Source organism: Eretmochelys imbricata, chromosome 3 (assembly GCF_965152235.1).
Source record: "Eretmochelys imbricata isolate rEreImb1 chromosome 3, rEreImb1.hap1, whole genome shotgun sequence".
NCBI lineage: Eukaryota > Metazoa > Chordata > Testudines > Cheloniidae > Eretmochelys > Eretmochelys imbricata.
In genome coordinates this window covers 108,564,899-108,586,777 of record NC_135574.1, presented here as the reverse complement: position 1 = coordinate 108,586,777, position 21,879 = coordinate 108,564,899, and the positions used below count along the sequence as shown (strand labels likewise).

The following is a 21,879-nucleotide window of genomic DNA, read 5'->3' as shown; positions in this document are numbered from 1 at the left end:
TTTCATTATGGCTAACCCCAGCTGATGTAAACTAGCATAGCATTGACTTCCATGGAGCTACACCTATTTACACCAGTTGACACTCCACCCAAATGCATTTTATAAAGGCCTATCAAGAAAGTCATAAGGGGCAGGAGCTGAGGAATTAGGAAGTGCAGTGGGCCAACCACCTCCTGTTTGCTCCCTCATGGCCCAAGGTCATGCTACAGGCAGCCTACCTCATTTTCTCCTCTTGCACAGTTCAAATAAAACGTCACTTCAGGCATTTTCTTGGTCCTAAATACCCCTCCTTGGAGTTTGGGTTTACAAATTGCAATAAAACACAAAATCTCAAATAAAGTCCATTCATAAGTCCACATCACACAAGGTTTCTCTTACTCCTCCCAGGCCTTCCTGAGGCCTTTGCACTCTATCCCCTGCTTCGACTGGATCTTTGCCAGATGTCTATGCCTGGGGAAAATCCCCTCGTGTCAGGGTTTTCCCTGCAGGAGCCTTTCCTCATTCTTTGCAGACTCTGTCATAGCTTCTTGAGCTTTCCCCCTCCACTACAGCCATCCACTGCCTTTTATAGGGAAGTTCCTGATCCAACCCAGCTGTGTCTCTTTAGTAATCCAGGTTAGCTAGCCCCAGGCCCTCCAGACAACAGGGGGCAAGCCATCCTGTTACAGGAAGAAATTTCCTACACAGGATGGAGCTGCACAATTAGAGTTTTAAGTTTTCATCTGGAGCATTTGGCATTGGCCACTCTCGATGGCAAAATATCAGACTAGGACATTGGTCTGTTCTAGTGTGGCAATTCCTGTCATTTATAGGCTAGTAGGGGGAAGGCGTTAGATGGGGACAGCTGGCAAATATCTGCAGTAATTTTCTTAGACTTAGAAGACAGGGGAAGAGGATTTAAAATGACTGGAAGACCTAAGATCTCTTCCATGCCTGGCTTCTAAGACAGAATGACTACTAGTTAGGTTTGTGCAGGAGTGATCTTTTCAGTGTTCCTCCAGCAAATACTCAATAGGTCAGCTGTGTGTGTGGCTAAAAGAATTTTTTTTAAAAAAAGCCAACTATAGAATACCAAAAGATAAATGATAAATCTTTGAAAGTTTGTTTATGATTATTGAAATGGGAAGGACTAGGGAAAAGGGTATTTTTATATACACAGGAAGAGGCTGAGCTCTTGAAAATACAAAAGCACAATTTTAATCACCTAGAAATACCTATTCACCTTCTTCTTCTACTACATGAATTACAAGAAACACGATACTGCCATATACAGTTTACATAAAACACTGAATTAGCCGTGAAAACTTGGCAGACTTTGTGATCTGTGACAAACAAACAGAAAACAAGAGGGATAAACTAAAAACATTGGAAGAGACTCTGCCACACTTATCCCCTTATTCGCTTTGAGATTCATTCATAGTCTCACTAAGGGTACTTCATACTGCTCTAGACTGTAATTTACTGCCACTTTAAGGCCACTTTTTACTGCTAGGTTGGTGGAAAATGAATTTAGCATAAATAGGAATGAGGTCTTTTGAGCAATACTTTAGTATGCAAACCGTACCATTAATTTAATGGATCAGGTTCCTATACACTTATTCACATTGAATAGTACCGTAAGGTACCACTTAACTGGAGTAAAGGTATCAGAATGTTGTCCAATGAGACTATTCATGGAATAAACTGCTACTTACCATGAGTAAGAATGGCAAAATTGGGCCATTATTTTCTGGTTTCATTAAATAAAAACAGAAAATCTATCACTAAAAGTCCTATTAAAAAGGACAACAAGGTAGTCAGTGATGGTTATTGGTTCCATCTAACAAGCTCGTATGTTTTTTTTTTTTTTATGCTCCTAAAACAGCTCATGTTTCATTTGAGCAGCTGGAGAAATATGGAACATAACACAAAAGAGGCAAGGTTTTGCATATCTTCTGGCTATTGTTTCCATTGCTGTTGTTGTGTTTTACTTGTGGGGGGGGAAGGCTGGTTTTGTTTTTTGTGGGGAGGGAGGAGGATGTTGACCAGGCTACCCCGATGGCTTAACTGTGATACTTATTTATGAGGAGGCACTATAAATAAAAAGCTGTGTTTTGTTAGGGTTTTTTCCCCACTACACACATCATTGTTTGACTTGGGAGTGGAAACCTGCTTTCTCATCTATTTTTCAGACCAATCCATTTTGAAGACTTTAGAAAGCAGGAAACTGAGAGCCAATTATTTAGAATAATTCTCAGAACTGCAGTTATTGCACTTAAAAACTTTCCAATTCTTCCTTGAATAACTTTATCCCAATGTATGAATTATTCTGTATAAAGAGCACAGAATAACACAAAATATTTATGTAACATTAATTTAGCTGTGTAAGGCCACTGACAAGTTTTTAAGCATGACCACTCTGGTTTCAATCAGAAATCTAATTAGCATTTTATTCACATCTGTTTAATTTTCTATTTTGAGATTCCCACATGCCCCTAATGTAAACCACTGAGAAGCCCTTTAGAGAGCTGTTTGGGCACTTTTCAAGGAAACCTGCTTTCCAGTACTGTTTTCTGTAAGGAGGAAGCTGTTGAGAGAATAGGGGAAGTTAGGGAATTTTAATTTTTCTCTGTTGTATAATAATTTCTCTACAGCCTCTGACGTATAAAGACCTCACTGCATATTTTCATATTTTATATATTTGCAGAACAATAATGGCATTAGACCTAAGCTACTTGTGGGCACACCCTTAATCACACTGCATAGTATCTTATTCTACAAGTAGCCCCACTCAAGTGAATGTGCCAGAATCTGCCTTCCTATATTTTGTTATCCCTCTCCCTACTGGTTAACACCACAGTGCCCTGGTCTACAATAGGACTTTAGGTCGAATTTAGCAGCGTTAAATCTATGCAAACCTGCACCCGTCCACATGATGAAGCCCTTTATTTTGACTTAAAGGGCTCTTAAAATCGATTTCCTTACTCCACCCCTGACAAGTGGATTAGCGCTTAAATCGATCTTGCCGGCTCGAATTTGGGGTACTGTGGACACAATTCGACGGTATTGGCCTCTGGGAGCTATCCCAGAGTTCTCCATTGTGACCGCTCTGGACAGCACTCTCAACTCAGATGCACTGGCCAGGTAGACAGGAAAAGAACCATGAACTTTTGAATCTCATTTCCTGTTTGGCCAGCGTGGCAAGCTGCAGGTGACCATGCAGAGCTCATCAGCAGAGGTGACCATGATGGAGTCCCAGAATCGCAAAAGAGCTCCAGCATGGTCCGAACAGGAGGTACGGGATCTGATCGCTGTATGGGGAGAGGAATCCGTGCTATCAGAACTCCGTTCCAGTTTTCGAAATGCCAAAACCTTTGTCAAAATCTCCCAGGGCATGAAGGACAGAGGCCATAACAGGGACCCGAAGCAGTGCCGCGTGAAACGTAAGGAGCTGAGGCAAGCCTACCAGAAAACCAGAGAGGCGAACGGCCGCTCCGGGTCAGAGCCCCAAACATGCCGCTTCTATGATGAGCTGCATGCCATTTTAGGGGGTTCAGCCACCACTACCCCAGCCGTGTTGTTTGACTCCTTCAATGGAGATGGAGGCAACACGGAAGCAGGTTTTGGGGACGAAGAAGAAGAAGAAGATGATGATGAGGAGGAGGAGGAGGAGGAGGAGGTTGTAGATAGCTCACAGCAAGCAAGCAGAGAAACCGGTTTTCCCGACAGCCAGGAACTGTTTCTAACCCTGGACCTGGAGCCAGTACCCCCTGAACCCACCCAAGGCTGCCTCCTGGACCCGGCAGGTGGAGAAGGGACCTCCGGTGAGTGTACCTTTTAAAATACTATACATGGTTTAAAAGCAAGCATGTGAAAGGATTACTTTGCCCTGGCATTCGCGGCTCTCCTGGATGCACTCCCATAGCCTTTGCAAAAGGTTTCTCGGGAGGGCAGCCTTACTGCGTCCTTCATGGTAGGACACTTTACCACTCCAGGCCAGTAACACGTACTCGGGAATCATTGTACAACAAAGCATTGCAGTGTATGTTTGCTGGCGTTCAAACAACATCCGTTCTTTATCTCTCTGTGTTATCCTCAGGAGAGTGAGATATAATTCACGGTCACCTGGTTGAAATAGAGTGCTTTTCTTCAGCAGACACTCAGAGGAGCCCGTTCCTATTGGGCTGATTGCCTGTGGCTAAACAGAAATGTTCCCCGCTGTTAGCCACGGGGAGGGGGGAGGGTTGAGGGGGTAGCCATGCGGTGGGGGGAAGCAAAATGCGACCTTGTAACGAAAGCACATGTGCTATGTATGTAATGTTAACAGCAAGGTTTACCCTGAAAGAATGTAGCCACTGTTTTATAAAATGTGTCTTTTTAAATACCGCTGTCCCTTTTTTTTTCTCCACCAGCTGCATGTATTTCAATGATCACAGGATCTTCTCCTTCCCACAGGCTAGTGAAGATTAGAAAGAAAAAAAAACACACTCGAGATGAAATGTTCTCCGAGCTCATGCTGTCCTCCCACACTGACAGAGCACAGATGAATGCGTGGAGGCAAATAATGTCAGAGTGCAGGAAAGCACAAAATGACCGGGAGGAGAGGTGGCGGGCTGAAGAGAGTAAGTGGCGGGCTGAAGAGACTAAGTGGCGGGCTGAAGAGACTAAGTGGCGGGCTGAAGACAGGGCTGAAGCTCAAATGTGGCGGCAGCGTGATGAGAGGAGGCAGGATTCAATGCTGAGGCTGCTGGAGGACCAAACCAGTATGCTCCAGTGTATGGTTGAGCTGCAGCAAAGGCAGCTGGAGCACAGACTGCCACTACAGCCCCTGTGTAACCAACCGCCCTCCTCCCCAAGTTCCATAGCCTCCACACCCAGACACCCAAGAACGCAGTGGGGGGGCCACCAGCCAACCAGGCACTCCGCCACAGAGGATTGCCCAAAAAAAAGAAGGCTGGCATTCAATAAATTTTAAAGTTGCAAACTTTTGAAGTGCTGTGTGGCATTTTCCTTCCCTCCTCCTCTACCCCTCCTGGGCTACCTTGGTAGTCATCCCCCTATTTGTGTGATGAATGAATAAAGAATGCATGAATGTGAAGCAACAATGACTTTATTGCCTCTGCAAGTGGTGATCGAGGGGAGGGTGGTTAGCTTACAGGGAAGTAGAGTGAACCAAGGGGCGGGGGGTTTCATTAAGGAGAAACAAACAGAACTTTCACACCGTAGCCTGGCCAGTCATGAAACTGTTTTTCAAAGCTTCTCTGATGCGTACCGCGCCCTCCTGTGCTCTTCTAACCGCCCTGGTGTCTGGCTGCGCGTAACCAGCAGCCAGGCGATTTGCCTCAACCTCCCACCCCGCCATAAACGTCTCCCCCTTACTCTCACAAATATTGTGGAGCACACAGCAAGCAGTAATAACAGTGGGAATATTAGTTTCGCTGAGGTCTAAGCGAGTCAGTAAACTGCGCCAGCGCGCCTTTAAACGTCCAAATGCACATTCTACCACCATTCTGCACTTGCTCAGCCTGTAGTTGAACAGCTCCTGACTACTGTCCAGGCTGCCTGTGTATGGCTTCATGAGCCATGGCATTAAGGGGTAGGCTGGGTCCCCAAGGATACATATAGGCATTTCAACATCCCCAACAGTTATTTTCGGGTCTGGGAATAAAGTCCCTTCCTGCAGCTTTTGAAACAGACCAGAGTTCCTGAAGATGCGAGCGTCATGTACCTTTCCCAGCCATCCCACGTTGATGTTGGTGAAACGTCCCTTGTGATCCACCAGAGCTTGCAGCACTATTGAAAAGTACCCCTTGCAGTTTATGTACTCGGCGGCTTGGTGCTCCGGTGCCAAGATAGGGATATGGGTTCCGTCTATGGCCCCACCACAGTTAGGGAATCCCATTGCAGCAAAGTCATCCACTATGACCTGCACATTTCCCAGGGTCACTACCCTTGATATCAGCAGATCTTTGATTGCTTGGGCTACTTGCATCACAGCAGCCCCAACAGTAGATTTGCCCACTCCAAATTGATTCCCAACTGACCGGTAGCTGTCTGCCGTTGCAAGCTTCCATAGGGCTATCGCCACTCGCTTCTCAACTGTGAGGGCTGCTCTCATCTTGGTATTCATGCGCTTCAGGGCAGGGGAAAGCAAGTCACAAAGTTCCATGAAAGTGCCCTTACGCATGCGAAAGTTTCGCAGCCACTGGGAATCGTCCCAGACCTGCAACACTATGCGGTCCCACCAGTCTGTGCTTGTTTCTCGAGCCCAGAATCGGCGTTCCACAGCATGAACCTGCCCCATTAGCACCATGATGCATGCATTGGCAGGGCCCATGCTTTCAGAGAAATCTGTGTCCATGTCCTGATCACTCACGTGACCGCGCTGACGTCGCCTCCTCGCTTGGTATCGCTTTGCCAGGTTCTGGTGCTGCATATACTGCTGGATAATGCATGTGGTGTTTAATGTGCTCCTAATTGCCAAAGTGAGCTGAGCGGCCTCCATGCTTGCCTTGGTATGGCGTCCGCACAGAAAAAAGGCGCGGAACAATTGTCTGCCGTTGCTCTGATGGAGGGAGGGGCGACTGACGACACGGCTTACAGGGTTGGCTTCAGGGAGCTAAAATCAACAAAGGGGGTGGCTTTACATCAAGGAGTATTTCAGGCAGGACTTCACGGAGGGTTCCAATAAGAAATGGTGCACCTAAGTTATTGTTCTTATTGGAACAAGGAGGTTAGCCTGGCCTCTGATTGATACATGGCTAGATTTACCTCGCTGCACCTTCTCTGTGAGTGACTGTAGTGTGACCTAGAGGAATGAGTCCCCTAGACGGGGACGGGGGGAAGCAAATGAGTACAAAACAAATCTGGTCTATTTCTTGTTTTGATCCACTCCAGCTATCTTTTACATCTTTGGCTAGCAGAAGACGGTGCAGAAGGACTGCATGCCATCCACATCTCATGGCTCCTCGGCAGAAGATGGTACAGTACGACAGCTAGCCATCCTCATCTCTTGCCTGCCCGGCAGAAGATGGTACAATACGACTGTTGGCCATCCTCATCTCTTGCCTGCCCGGTAGAAGATGGTACAGTACGACTGCTAGCAATCCGTATCGCCTGCCTGCTCACCATAAGACGGTTCAATAGGACTGACTGCAGGACTAAAGAGAATGACCTGGTCAAGTCACTCCAAATTTAGTCCCTGCGCCCATGTCTGCCCAGGCGCTCCCAGCTGACGTGGCCAGGAGCACCTCGGACACGACGAGGACGGCTACCAGTCGTATTGCACCATCTGCTGCCAGAAGGCAATGGGTTGCTGCTACTGTGTAGCAATGCCGTACCGCGTCTGCCAGCACCCAGGAGACATACGGTGACGGTTACCTGAACGGGCTCCATGCTTGCCGTGGTATGGCGTCTGCACAGGTAACTCAGGAAAAAAGGCACGAAACGATTGTCTGCCCTTGCTTTCACGGAGGGAGGGAGGGAACGGGGGCCTGACGATATGTACCCAGAACCACCTGCGACAATGTTTTAGCCCCATCGGGCATTGGGATCTCAACCCAGAATTCCAATGGGCAGCGGAGACTGCGGGAACTGTGGGATAGCTATCCACAGCGCAACTCTCCGGAAGTCGACTCTAGCCTCAGTACTGTGGAAGCACTCCACCGAGTTAATGCACTTAATGCACTTAGAGCATTTTCTGTGGGGACACACACACTCGAATATATAAAACCGATTTCTAAAAAAACTACTTCTATAAATTCGACCTTATTCCATAGTGTAGACATACCCAGTGAGTGGTAACTGATGAATTGGAGAAAGAGTCAGGTTTCAGGAGGGACTCTTGATTGGTGAAGGACCAGACATTCAGAAAAGTCTGAGTCTGGCTGCTGAGTGTTACATTCGGAGGCTCTACTGTTTGTCTCCCAGCAGCCAGGAGAGACGGGAACAACAAAATCTTTTTAGGCCTTCTTTGTACAAAATTAAGAGCAAAAAATGAAGCAAAGACATTTTGTTCCCTATCTGGAGATCACCTTTAGTAAAAAAAAGAGAGAGAAAGACTATATTTACAATATACTTAGCTAGTTATTTTCTCGGTTTCTTTGACAATACAGGACATTTGTGTGTGTTTTAACCCTTAGGAAACCAGCTAGTTCCCATGTGTGAAGTATATCCCCTAGGAACTGGTTAATTTAGAGAATGCTCATTTGTACATCTCATTTAGAGAGTGCTTACAATGCTTGCTAGCTCCTCCTCCACAGATGGCAAAACAAGTAACGCCTGAAAGAAAAAAAATAGATATAGCTCCGAATGCTTAGAAACTGCAGCTACTGCCAACAGAAGCTGTAGCTAATGTCTTCACAGGAGGCCTCAAATGGTCTTAAAAAGTTTCAGTGCTGGGAATATGAGAGGAGGTACTGAAGGAGTACACAAAAGCCAGCAGAGAGTTAAAACAGAGGAGAGAGAAACATAGTATCGTAAGTGGCATTGTGGATACTGAATTGCTGGCGAGAGAGCCAGAAAAGGCAGGAGAATGTGTCTCTTGATGTGTGTAAAAGCTAATATGGTGAGTTTTTTCCCAAAAAGAATCAATTAAAAACTTAAAAATAATGTAATGCTGTTCTTAAGGGGCTCTCTCTTTTCTAGTAACAACAGCAGGAAAAGCATCTGTTACCAGTCACAGTCACAACTACTACATAACTCCCAATCTTCCTCAAAATATAATTGTAAAAAATGATATTTTGCAAGCCTGTTTATTTCCAGATATTTTTTAAAAGTACATTAATTATTACTGTGTGTTTCTTATGTCATAGTAGAAAAATTGCAGCCAGTTAACCCAATACGAATAGCAGCAGTTACCCTTAGAAATGGCTAATGAGTAATTTAAGGCTACCAACTGGGTGTTCTGGGAAGGGAACACCTGTACAATGCTGTACATGTGTTTTATATTTTATAACCTTGCACAAGCATTCTGTATTTCTTCATGGAGTGGACTGTAAAATATCACACTAAGGATTTGAACAAAGCCTGACGAAGTATATAAAATTTGATATTTTAAATTGGTGTGTTAACTGTAAAGTTACAACAGATACCTAGTTGTTATGAAACATTGTCGACAATGAGAACTCATACAGTACAGGCAGGAGACAGTACAGTATAGCTAGAAGACAGTACAAGGAGAACAGTGGTTCACAAGGTTGCAATTAGAACTGGCAAACTTTCATAAAGAAACAAAAAATGAGGCATGATTTCCAGTCTCATTACAGCTTGACAATTTGGGCCTGTGCTTATTGTAAGGTTCATAAATCTTCTGCTAACCTGGTCCAAGTTTTGGGTGGAAAGCACTGGCAATCTGAGTTGCGTCATGCCCAGTCCTGCACCACTGTAGTCAATGGCAAAAGTCCCATTGATTTAAGAGCCATAGAAGAGCAGTTTTACTCTGAAAAGTACTCATAAATGCCTTCTTACTCTGCCCCCTCTGTGTGTTGGAGAGAAACTAGTGCACCTTAATGACAAAAACATGTTTTTACTCCTCTTAGCTCTGAAGAGCCCAAGGGCTAACAGGGAGAGTGCTAGATTCTACTCTCTTTTGCATCATCAACAGAATTGCTTAGCAAACTCCAGTCAGTTACACTTGTGCAAACCCATGGAGGGCAGAGCTTCTATCACTGATGATGATGTGCAATATAGAAAGAATCCAACTTGAATCCCAAACAGTCTATATGCCAACCTACCTCATACTTGCAAAGGATCAAGACCCTAATGCAGGGATGGGCAAACTTTTTGGCCTGATGGCCACACTGGGGAATAGAAATTGTATGGCAGACCATGAATGCTCACAAAATTGGGGTTAGGGTGTGGGAGGGAGTGAAGGCTCTGGTTGGGGGTGCAGGCTCTGGGGTAGGGGTGGGAATGAGGAGTTTAGGGTGTAGGAGGGTGCTCTGGGATGGGACTGAGGGGTTTGGAAGGCGGGAGGGGGATCAGGACTGGGGCAGGGGTGCATGAAGGGGTGCAGGTTCTAGCTGTGGGTGAGGGCTCTGGGGTGAGGCTGTGGATGAGAGGTTTGTAGTGCAGGAGGGTGCTCCATGCTGGAATCGAGCGGTTTGGAGAGCAGGAGGGAGATCAGGGCAGGGCAGGGGGTTGGGGGATGGGGAGAGGCTCAGGGGTGCAGGCTCTGAGTGGCGCTTACCTCAAGCAGCTCTCGGAAGCAGCGGCATATCCCTTCTCCGGCTCGTGTGCATGAAGTGGCCCCCAACCTTCAGAGTGGGGCCACGCAGCTGCTTCCGGGAGCCATGCAGTGTAGCCCCCAACTGTGCACCCTGGAGCGGGGCCATGCCACAGCTGGAGTGCCCCAGCTGGAGCAGGGCCGCGCCCAGGCTGGAGCAGGGCTGAGCCGCATGGTGTGGCCCCCGACCTGGACCCCCCGGCTGGAGCGGGGCAAGCACCAGACCTTGCTCCCCAGCAGGAGTTTGTGGGCCAGCTTAAAACAGCTCATTGGCCGTAGTTTGTCCACCCCTGTCCCAATGTGTAAGTACATTTTATTTATATCATGAATCCAGATGCCTCAACAGTGGATTATTTTTAAAAAATGAAATTAAAAAGTAACTGAAAGTTATCTTCAGGATAACTGAAGTGTGACAAAACTGTGCTCCCATTTCCCCCTTTTTTCACAGTCATTTATCCCTTTTGCTAATCATGTCAATCTTTTTACGGTCAGGAAACAATGAACAAGTTAAATGATGCACCTGCATGGCAGTGAAATTAACTGCTTAGCACCATACTTACAACTCCAACAGGAAAGGCTAAAACAGCCATCATCCAGTCACGGAGGGAAATGAGCTTTTTTAACTGTCTTTCTTGTTCTTGGCTGTCACTTCCTTTGGTGAGAAGACTGGAGAGATCAGTCAATACGCAGATCCCAAAAAAGACAGCCTGGATAACCTGCATGGAAATAAAATCCAATCTTGAAGACTATAAATACACAGATCATCAGATGCAATAGAGATACAGATAAAGACTCTGAGTCATCCAAGCACTTAAGTGTGTTCCTAAAGTTACATATGTGTTTTTAAGTGTTTTACTGAATCAGGACCATAGAGATGGAGCATAGTGCTGGACAGTCAGCAAGGAACTCCTCAAGTCAAATCTCAGCTCCGATAGTGATTCATTGTGTCACTTTGGGAAAGTCACTTAACCTCTCAATGTTACCAGTCCAACAGGGAGATTCCAATATGAGGATTATTAGTTCATGTTTATACAGTGTTATGTAAGAGCTAAGCATTATTATATTAAATAGGAAAAAATTACTTGGGTACAGATTCTGCAAAATATAATTAAATATATGCACAAGTCTTGGCAGAATAGGGACCTTAGAAAACCCTACAAGGATGGTAGTGGATATGAACTTGCAATATGGAAGAAAAAAACAAAAACAAAAAGCAAGTGAGACAACAATATATTTCTGGACTCTATGATACCAGTCAGAGGGAATTCAGAAAAATACAACATAAATGATTAAATGGTTGGAGGGACTGATTTACAAGTAAGGGGTCTGTTGTTAGGATTCAACATGAAAAAATTATTTCTACCCCAAGAATCCTTCCCTCCATTTTTTCTCCACCTGGCTATCTTACCTGAGCTGTCTGGTGATGCTGTTGCAGAATTCCAGAAGCTCAATTTTCTCACTACTGGCTGTAAATTAGCAAACAGGCCTTCAAATGCCCACTGAGCATCCTGTGTCATCACCACACTAACGGAACAGCTTGTGTTATTGCTGCTGCCACAGCTCCCTCCGCATATACTGCAGAGGCACACATTTTTCTTAAAAACTAGTGCAGAACATAGATCAAGCAACATTCCAAAACATGCACTGATGATGCCAGCCATGATACATGATAAATTGTTAGAGTTAGAAAAAAAAATTTAAGTTCTTTGGGGAAACTCTCCACTTCTACTTAAAACTCAAAAAACCTAAACATTTTGATTTTAAAAATAAGATTTTGGGTCCCCTGAAACTCCACGATGCTAATGCATTTTTTCCTCTTTGCTTCTTTTAAGACAGCATTTAATCAAAAATAATCTCCCCACCAATCAGATGGCCTACTTATACGGAAAGATTACAAGAGCTAAAAATGTTTTACCTTGGCCAAATGATGACCAAAGAGATCCGTTAACCCCACCTTGATTATCATACACATTGTAAAGAGAGTGGTCACTTTGGATGGGCTATTACCAGCAGGAGAGTGAGTTTGTGTGTGGGAGGGTGGAGGGTGAGAAAACCTGGATTTGTGCTGGAAATGGCCCAACTTGATGATCACTTTAGATAAGCTATTACCAGCAGGAGAGTGGGGTGGGAGGAGGTATTGTTTTATGGTCTCTGTGTATATATAAAGTCTGCTGCAGTTTCCACAGTATGCATCCGATAAAGTGAGCTGTAGCTCACGAAAGCTCATGCTCAAATAAATTGGTTAGTCTCTAAGGTGCCACAAGTGCCACTCCTTTTCTTTTTGTTAACCATCTACAATTTACTGAAGGGTATAAGTATCAAGGAAGGAAAAGGTCCTGTTAAGGGAGGTCTAGAGAAGTATAACTACAAATAACTAGATGAATCTGAGCATAAGAAAATGTAGGCCAAGTGACAGGAAATATTTCCTAACAGTGAAATCTATTAGACCATGGAATAGTCTCCCAGAGGAAGTAGTGGAAGCCTTATTGCTTGAGTCATTCAAAGTGAGATTGGACAAAACATTCAAGAATATACTGTAGGGACCAATACTGCACTGGCAGAGTTTGGATGAGTGACCTAATAGGTTGTTTGCAAATCTAACTATGATTTCCTGAAATGAGATCTATTCAAAGTAATATAGCCTGAAACACCCACATTTCCAAAGGGAACTGAAATTGTACATTTCCTAATCAATCATAAACTGAGCTGCTTCTTTCAGTTATTCTGCTATGAGGACAAAATTACATGGGGGGAAATATAATGCTATCATAATGTATAGTGATGAATTTGTGAAAATACTGAAGGGAAGGAAGCTATCCATAGGATTCAAAAGTTGTGGTATGAGGGATAATGTATAACAAATAAATTTAACAACTAACAATGAAAACTACAGAAAAATATAAGACAGGAGGGAAAAATACATTTCCTGACAGAGAGTTACTGAATAGAGCCAGGAATAAATACTTCAGAGTTTAGGGAGGAAGCTTCCCCAACTCCCCCATACAAATAGCACACAGAGCTATGGCTAATCACTTTCTTCCCTACATACAATGCATAAGAAGTGCTATCTTGACAACTGCCCTTTTGTCCAAAATTGGGAATTGAACCGGGGACCTCCAGAGCTGAAAATATGAGTCTCTACAGCAGGGGTCTCAAACTCAAATGACCACAAGGGCCACATGAGGACTAGTACATTGGCCTGAGGGCCGCATCACTGATACCCACCCCCCTGCTGTGCCAGCCCCGCCCCCACTCCACCCCTTCCATGAGGCCCTGCCCCGCCTCTTTCCACCCCTTCCCTGCTCCCATTCCAACCCCTTCCCTGAAATATGTATAGCAAATAATCTGCGAACGGTGCAGGAACAAGCAAACTGTCCCCTGTTAATTTGTGTAACTAATTACTGGTAGTGTTTAGAAAGCGAAAAGTTACATCAAAAGTCTATTGTTTATCCACGACTGTGCAGTCAAGTAGATGCTAGAACACTGTATAAAAAGACCCTTGGAACCTGATCCTGTTCATCTCAGATCTGCTTAGGCTTCATCAGGGGAAGTTTGAGTCCCAAGAATAAGGTCCCAGTTATGCTGGTATACCCTGAATATATTTGGACGTTAGACTGTAAACTATGAACTATTTCAGAAAGAACTCTTTACAACTACAAAGCTCACCATCTATGCTATGAATCTGAATCTCAATTAATTGAACTCATGTCTGTATGCATATTGATCTTTTAACCATACTCTCTCTCTTTTTTTAAAATAAATTTTAGTTTAGTTAATAAGAATTGGCTGTAGTGTGTATTTGGGTAAGATCTGAAACTTTCATTAGTCTGGAAGGTAATGTGTCCAATTCTTTGGGATAGGTAGAACCTTTTCTTTTATATGATGAAAGAAGATTTTCAAAAATCATCATATTTGACTTAGGTACCTGAATGGAGGCCTAAGGCCGGATCACTTTAAGGGAACTGTGTTGTTTGGACTTCTGAGTAACCAGTGAGGTAATAAAGATGCTGTTTTATACTGGCTTGATAAATTTTATTGGAATATCCACCAACTTTACTGGGATTGTCTGCCCCTTCTTTGCAGTTCACCCTAATTGAGTGAGTACAGCTGGCTCCCCACTAGGACCCCGGTGAAAATTGCAAAATGCAGGCAAACTTTTTTTTTTTTTCTTTTTTTAAATTTGCAAGTCTGGGTCTCATCCATGTAGAAAGAGATACTGGTAGCCTGTGAACAGAGTTTGAAGAGAGCACAGATTTACAAAAAGAAATAAATACAGGTCCATTATGTAAAACAAACATGCAATAGTAATCAAGAAACAAAAACAAGAAATTGACATAATGGGTGAAATCGCCTTTATACATTCCAGAAATGGCCCTGGTTGTGCATAAAATTAACATGCCTTTTCACGTAATACTACCTCCTAGTTTACTTACAGGTAAGTTTCCAGTGAAAAAGAAGGGGAATGTATTTTTGAGGGATTCATAATTATGAGTTTGTGGCTATAGTTCACTGTTCTGAGAATATAATTCGTATCTCCAAACTTCTAGGCATTTCATTCGCAATTCCCAAATATTGTCAGTATCTGAATAAGTTTTCCTTTGAAGGCAGCCTTATATGTATTTGTTATTACTCTCTCTTCTAAGACAACAAGCAGCCCAAACAATAGCACCAAATTTTAGCTCTACCAGCATGCGAAAACAAAAATTGCTGGTATCTGTCAGTCCACATAAATTACACTTTTTATAGTTTGCCAAATCCATGGTTTGGGGAAAAAAAAAACCCTAATATGATTTATTACCTCAGATTATCTGTTACACTCCTTGTCACCTTCGAGCACTGTTGTTTCTATTTTTCAGGCTTTTGACATAATGGATCAGTAAAATAATCTGGTGTCGTGAACATATTTTTTATTATTGTTGGAATGCTCAGAGACACCTCAATGCATACACACATACGCACATTCCTATTTATTTAAATCCCAACAATACCTTAAAACTTATTTTTGCCAGTAGAGAGATATATATTGTGTTTATTTTTTATGGAAGGTGTACAAATGCCACAGTGATGGTCAGCCTTATAAAAATCTGGAATCCTGTCACTACCCTCATCCTATCCTGAGAGTCCTCTCCTAGTGTATAGACTGTAATGCACAAATATGGACAAAGCTCCCATAATAAGAATGTGACACAGGAAGTGGAAAAAGAGACTCAATTTTATTTCCTGGATTTAGTCACATCACATGAGTCAGCGTTATAAGACATTAATAAGTCCATATCACATGACACAGGTCACCATCCACTGGCTCCTTTCACCCTCTTCCTCCACCTTTTACACAACTGTGCCAATCTGGCTCACTGAAATCTAGTGGGGTTCCTTCGGTGTAACTGAGAGCATGATTTTAAACCAATGAGATTGCACAGAATCTGGCATGCAGTGCTCATGAATGAGAAGGAAAGAACCCAGATTGAGTCTTAGGCTTTGATTTTTAAAGGTATTTAGGTGTTGCTCTACTCTGTGTTGCAAGGGCTACATGACTTAAACAGCTAAGTCCTTTCAAAAGTTATTTAGGCACACAGGAGCTTAATGACAGGTTTCAGAGTAACAGCCATGTTAGTCTGTATTTGCAAAAAGAAAAGGAGTACTTGTGGCACCTTAGAGACTAACCAATTTATCTGAGCATGAGCTTTCGTGAGCTACAGCTCACTTCATCGGATGCATACTGTGGAAACTGCAGAAGACATTATTATTATATAGGAGCTTAAGTCTCACTGAAAGTCAGTGGAACTTGAGCTGCTAAGTGCCTAAATCACTTCTGAAAATGGGACTTTGCCATCTAAGTTATATAGGCTTCTCTCTCTTTAACCACAAGGTTATAGAGTAATTCTCATACTCTGTGCTGCCTCCCTCTCCCTGGCTCTCTCTCTTAAAGAGTCACGTGGGCCAGGGAGAGGGAGAGGGAGAAGGAGACAGTACAAGCACGAGAATTCCTCAAATGACTCTATAGCACCTGATGGTCAGAGCTCACCCAGGAAGTGGGAAACACCAGGTCCAGTCCAGTCTCTCTGCTCCAATTACTCTTTTGTCATTTATCATGAATGCAACAACAACAACAGGAGAGATTGAGGGAAAGTCACATCAGATTATCCCATAGCCCACTGGTTGGAGCACTCTTTGGAGAGGTGGCAGGTTGCAGTTCAAATCTCTTCACCCCCTCACATGGGGCAGGCAGTTGAACCAGGGGTCTCCCAAACCCAGGTGGTTTAGCTCTAAGTACTAGGGTAAAAGCTCTGAGGGAAGTCCTTCTCCTCTTCCCTACTTCCCCAACTGTTGTGTGTGAACTCACCCGAGTGGCTCAATCTGGTAAATTGCTTCTGAGCACACCTATTGCATCAGGCCCTGCATGAACCTTAGGCAGCCAAATGCCCGTCTTCCCCAGGTTGTGAATTGCTCTGTGGCTTAAGCAGGAGATAGGTGTCCAGTCACTGAAAATGAGGCAGCAATGCACATGCTCAGGGCAGAAACACAGGCGCTAAGGAAACTTTTACTACAAAAACTTAGGTGCCAAGTGAGTTTCGGTGCCTAGAGGATTTGGTGGGGGAAGCCAGAGTTGTGTATTGCAGTGATGCTGAAACCAGGATCCAAATGCCTAAAATAAGAAGTTAGATGCCTACTTCCTTTTCTGCATTCAGGCCTTAGTCAGAAACACTATTCTGCCTTACCAGAGTTGACTACCTCTCAAGAACCATGTTGGATATGTTATGACACACTTACCAGAGAAGCTGTGTGGTTGTACTAATGTAGTTTTAAAAGCAGTTTCCATAACATGGTTAATATTTTTTTCAAAACCATATAAAGTTCTTTGATGCTATGGACAGGACTTGAGTTAGGTAAACTGGCAAAAATCCTTAGAAATCCAGTATTTGTGTGGGGAATCGGGTGGGTTGGGGGGTTAATAATGCATTTAATATATACTCATTCTCATCTGTAAATAAAACTCAGGAAAAAAATTAATGGCCAAAAATGAATGGTAACTGATAAAAACCAATAGCTATGTAACTATTGAAAACCTGATGTCAAAGTGTTATGTCTCAGCTGTTTTACATAGATGGCATTTTCAGCATGATCTCAACATGACAGAAGAATATGCCATCTGGTTCAGAAGTGCTAACAGCCAGGAATCTTCTACTATGTAGCACATGAAGAGATGGAATGGACAAAATACAGAATATCACAGCAATATAAATAAGAATTTGACCAGATTCTGAGAATGAAGAGTACTACACATTCTGAAATCAGTGCAATAATTTTTACTTGGATCACTCCCCTCAGACACACACATTCCAACCTCTCACCTTCAGAAAAAGAAAGAGTTTTCTTAGGTGGTTTTTTTCCCCCAATTTTAGATTTGTCTCCTTCTATTTCACCCCATCTAATATATCTGAGGAAACATGAATTTCACTTGTAGAAGCATTTAAGAAACTACAATTCAATTTCATCTTTATCTTTTTGATTTTAAGTAGCTTGTACTACATTCATTTTGTAATAATCCCCAATCCCCCCTTGCTTTCTTGCACTATACATACAAAAGCTGCCATTACTACCTACCATATTCTGTTTATAAGACAGTATAATTTAATTAAACTTATATCATCCAGTCAGCAAACATGTGTAATATAGTTTATTCAGAATGTATTTTGGTATTATTAGATTACATCTTTTATGTTTTTCTTTGCTAAAACTTAATCTTATTAGTATTATACTCTGCACAGAAAGTTATGCCATTATTTTGTCTTAAATGCTGATTTTATACATTTCAGGAGGATTGGTAGTGTCTCCTAAGCAGTGCTCAGCAATCAGCAGGAAAGGCAGCACTCTAGGCACTGTTTGGGATAGTTAGTTAAGTAGGGTAAAAAGTCTTGCATTGCAGCTGTCTGTACTAAACTGAACTTCAGGATAAGGTTTCTGATGGCTGGAAGGTCCCTAAAACTTGACACGTAAACTATTTATTCCCCAAAATAAATAAATTTTATTAAAGAGTAATCTTTCCAGACTGACTGGTAGGACCCCCCTGCAACAGAAACATGAAGTTCAATTTAAGTGTCCTAATGTTCTGGAAATATTTGCAACTGATCTGCTTATTGAATATTGAAAAAAACCTGTCTGAAAGCCACCAGGTGTAGATCATTTTGGTAGAGCAGACTTGAAAAAAAGACTTGAAAAAAGTGAGGAGAATGATTAAATGAGTTGTTTTTTTAAAAAAAATCAATAAGGAAACAGCTACTTTTTAACTGGTGACTCATCAATCCTGAATGTGTCATTCATGTTACATTCACAAATGACCAAGACTGATGAATCTCAGTAGTGTTGTGACAGTTATGGAAATAGGAAAAGAAAAACACTGTCTTCTGAAAACCATGGTCCCAAAGCTGGAAAAAATCAAAGAAATATTTTCATCTGTCTCTTCAAAGCACTGTAAAAACATGAATGAATCCTCACAACCACCTAGCCAAGTAGGTAAGTATTACTGTCCCCACCATGCAGTGGTCAGCGCATCTGGAGCAGCAGAGGGGGCACATCAGTAACTTTACTCCCCCTTTCTTTCTACCCACAAAAGATGCTAGGACAAGTTAAATCAGCCCTCAGGGTTGTTCTGGTTTGCACCAGTCAACAGTGACTCAAATCTACCATAAGAGCAGTTGCTTCCCAAAGGCAACATTAAGTCCCTTGTTCAGCCCAAAGGAAATTTATGAAGAATCTTTGCAGCATGTTAGTAAATGTAGAATTATTATTATTTTTTTTAACAGTCAAGATGTCTTGGTAATTAGACTTCAGTAAAGGACTCTGCTATTAAAACTTTCTTGAAAACAAAGGAGAGGAGACTAATAATTTTTGGTATTGATTATGAAGGCATGCAGGGTAACAAAAGGAAGCTTAGCAATTTTCTGCTGTATTCAAATATGCTTCTACTCGTAACTAAACACTTAAGCAAAGTCCTGGGCACAATACAGCGCTGTGATCAAAGAACATTTAGGGATCTCCTTGAGTTTAACAATGGGTTCTCTCAGAGAGATAGTGATGCCATTTTGTAACGTACTGAGTTACAACCTTAATTATTGGGTCATGACCATGATTCCATAATGCCAATGTTCATTTTCACAGGAAATAAATAAATAAAATGTTTGACAATCTAATTGCCTTCAATGTCCCTTCATTTATCTTATAAAGTTAACACTAGTGTTAACTTGTTTATTCTCCTAAAACTCAAACACACACATGGGAAATCAAAACTGAAATAAGGAAACTTAATCAGCCTTACTAAATGTGACTATTTAAATGGCTAACCCTTTTCTAACATGTCTGATTCCAATACCTTTTGATATGACAGAATTGTTCTTTTCCTAACCTGGTTTTTTGCTTAATGATGTCAAAATTATTGGATCTGATATTATTTCTGCTTTAGAAAAATGATAGGAATCCTGAAAATATTGAGTTCAAAGTCTGATTAGGATTGTATTTTTATTAAATTACTTTTTTTTTCGAGGTGTCAAATAGAACACAATTCTTAAACTCTTAATTATTTTTTACATTCATAAATATTCTGATTTCAAAGAAAATGAAATAATGGCATTGCATTGTAATCCAAACCTTTTAACTATTCACCCAGGCTAGAAAACTGGTGAAATACTTCAGTCTTATGATGTATTTCCCAGCTGTGGATCTCAAATGATTTATAAAGGAACTTAGGTATCTTTATCGTCATTTTACAGTGATGAAGCCAAGGCACAAAGAGATAAAGGGACTTTCTCGAGGTCACACAGCAAATCAGTGGCAGACCCAGGTCTCCCAGTTCCCAGACAGTGCCCTATCCCTGGGACCATGCTGTCTCCTACACATTCATTCTCTTATTTTATGCATGATACATGTGGGCAGACGTATTTTAGCCACACTGGGAAGCAATCCTAAATTTCTGATTGCTGGTGGAAATAGCACAGGCCTCTTCTACCCTTCCATATGCAACCTTGCTACAAAATCCTTCTCCTCTGCAGCTCTTGCTGTCTGGAATAGTCTTCCTGTATCTTCTAACATTATTTAATGTACTGACACTTTGCTCTTGGCAGCTATCTGACCTCTCTGTTCCAAGCGTGACAACAAACTAAAATTAACAAGGTCTGAAATGTGGCAGCTTCAGAGAGCATGCTAATTATACACTGCCCTTACCTTCTGTGCTCTTCCACCCTATTGCTCTGCTCTGATTCACAATAGCAAACATTTGGACTTCCAGCAGTGCTAACACCACAGAGAACTTGTTAATTTTACTTCATCTGATCTGCCACTACTTTTATTTTCCAGTCTATCCATAAAACACTTTGCAATAGAGTGTATGAAAGATGCTACACAAAATTCAGTTATTTTGAATAAACTGGTATGTCCAAATTCATCCTGGCTTTATGCTGGTGAGAACTTTGGAGTGCAGGCCAGAGATGGAAAATCTGCTCAGGTGAGGAGAAGTTACAGCATAAACTCCCTTGTAGCAGGATTACTATAGAGAGTCAGTGTATCCCAGGAAGTAAGCAAGCAATGACAAATGGGAAGAAGCATGCATAAGGCACCTGAAAGATATGTTGGTACTATGTACCAATCACCTCTCCACTCTTTGCCACTGACTCAATTCTCAGTTCCTCCCTTCCTGCTTTTGGGCCAGGAAGAGAGACATAGAGGAAGAGTGCACAAGTGGCTTTAAGCCACCTTTGCAGTTGCCATATTCTGGGGCAGCAGCCGACCTGCTCAGTCCCTGGTGTAAATTTGAGCAGAGTTTATTTTGCTTCCCAGAGTCCCTATGAGAAGAGCTGTCATGCATTAGGCTCTGACCAAGGCCATCACTTCACTCCCCATCCCGATGCCTGTTATGCTGGAGGTATGGGGGGACTAGGAGCAGGGGTGGCATAGAACCCTTTATGCAGGCTATAAGCGTCCTCAGGGAAGCCCACTCACTATTCTGGCAGCATAAAAGAACCTTTGTGTACTTTGGGAATTGGGCTCACTGCCTGTATTCCCTTGGAGTTAATCCATTTTCCTCACTAGGAGCTTTAGTGGTATAGTGAGTAGGGTTGCCAAACTTTCTAATGGCACAAAACTGAACACCCCTTTCCCACCCCTTCCCTGAGGCCCTGCCCCTGCCACACCCCTTCTCTGAGGACCTGCCCCCACTCACTTCATCCCCCTTCCCTCCATCGCTTGCTCTCCTCCACACTCACTTACTTTCACCTGGCTCGGGCAGGGGTTGGGGTATGGGAGGGAGTGAGGGCCCCAGTTGGGGATGCAGGCTCTGGGGTGGGGCTGGGGATAAGGGTCTGGGGGTGTGGGAAATGGCTCTGGGCTGGGGCAGGGGATTGGGGTATGGGAGGGGGTGTGGACTCTAGGCTGGGGGTGTGCGCTCCGGGGTGGGGCCAGAAATGAGGGGTTCAGGGTGTGGGAGAGGGCTCCAGGCTGGGGCAGGATGTTGGGGTGTTGGGTGGGTGCGGGGTGCAGTCTCTGGGACGGGACTGCAGACTGGGGCAGGGGGTTGGGGTGCAGGAGAGGAACCGGGGTGCTGGGTCCCAGCAGTGCTTACCGTGGCTCCCAGGAAGCGTCCGCCAGATTCCTGCAGCCCCTAGGAGCATGGGCAGCCAGCGAGG

The 21,879-nt window shown here is 43.2% G+C and overlaps 1 protein-coding gene across 1 annotated transcript in view; it reads right to left on the bottom strand.

The window, feature by feature from the left end:
* The window catches only part of AIG1 (androgen induced 1), a 194,424-nt gene that overhangs the window by 134,569 nt on the left and 37,976 nt on the right, over nt 1–21,879 (bottom strand). Inside the window, exon 2 of the mRNA XM_077811780.1 lies at nt 10,765–10,920. Coding sequence (XP_077667906.1) covers nt 10,765–10,920 — 156 coding nt within the window. The remainder of the gene's footprint in view (nt 1–10,764; nt 10,921–21,879) is intronic.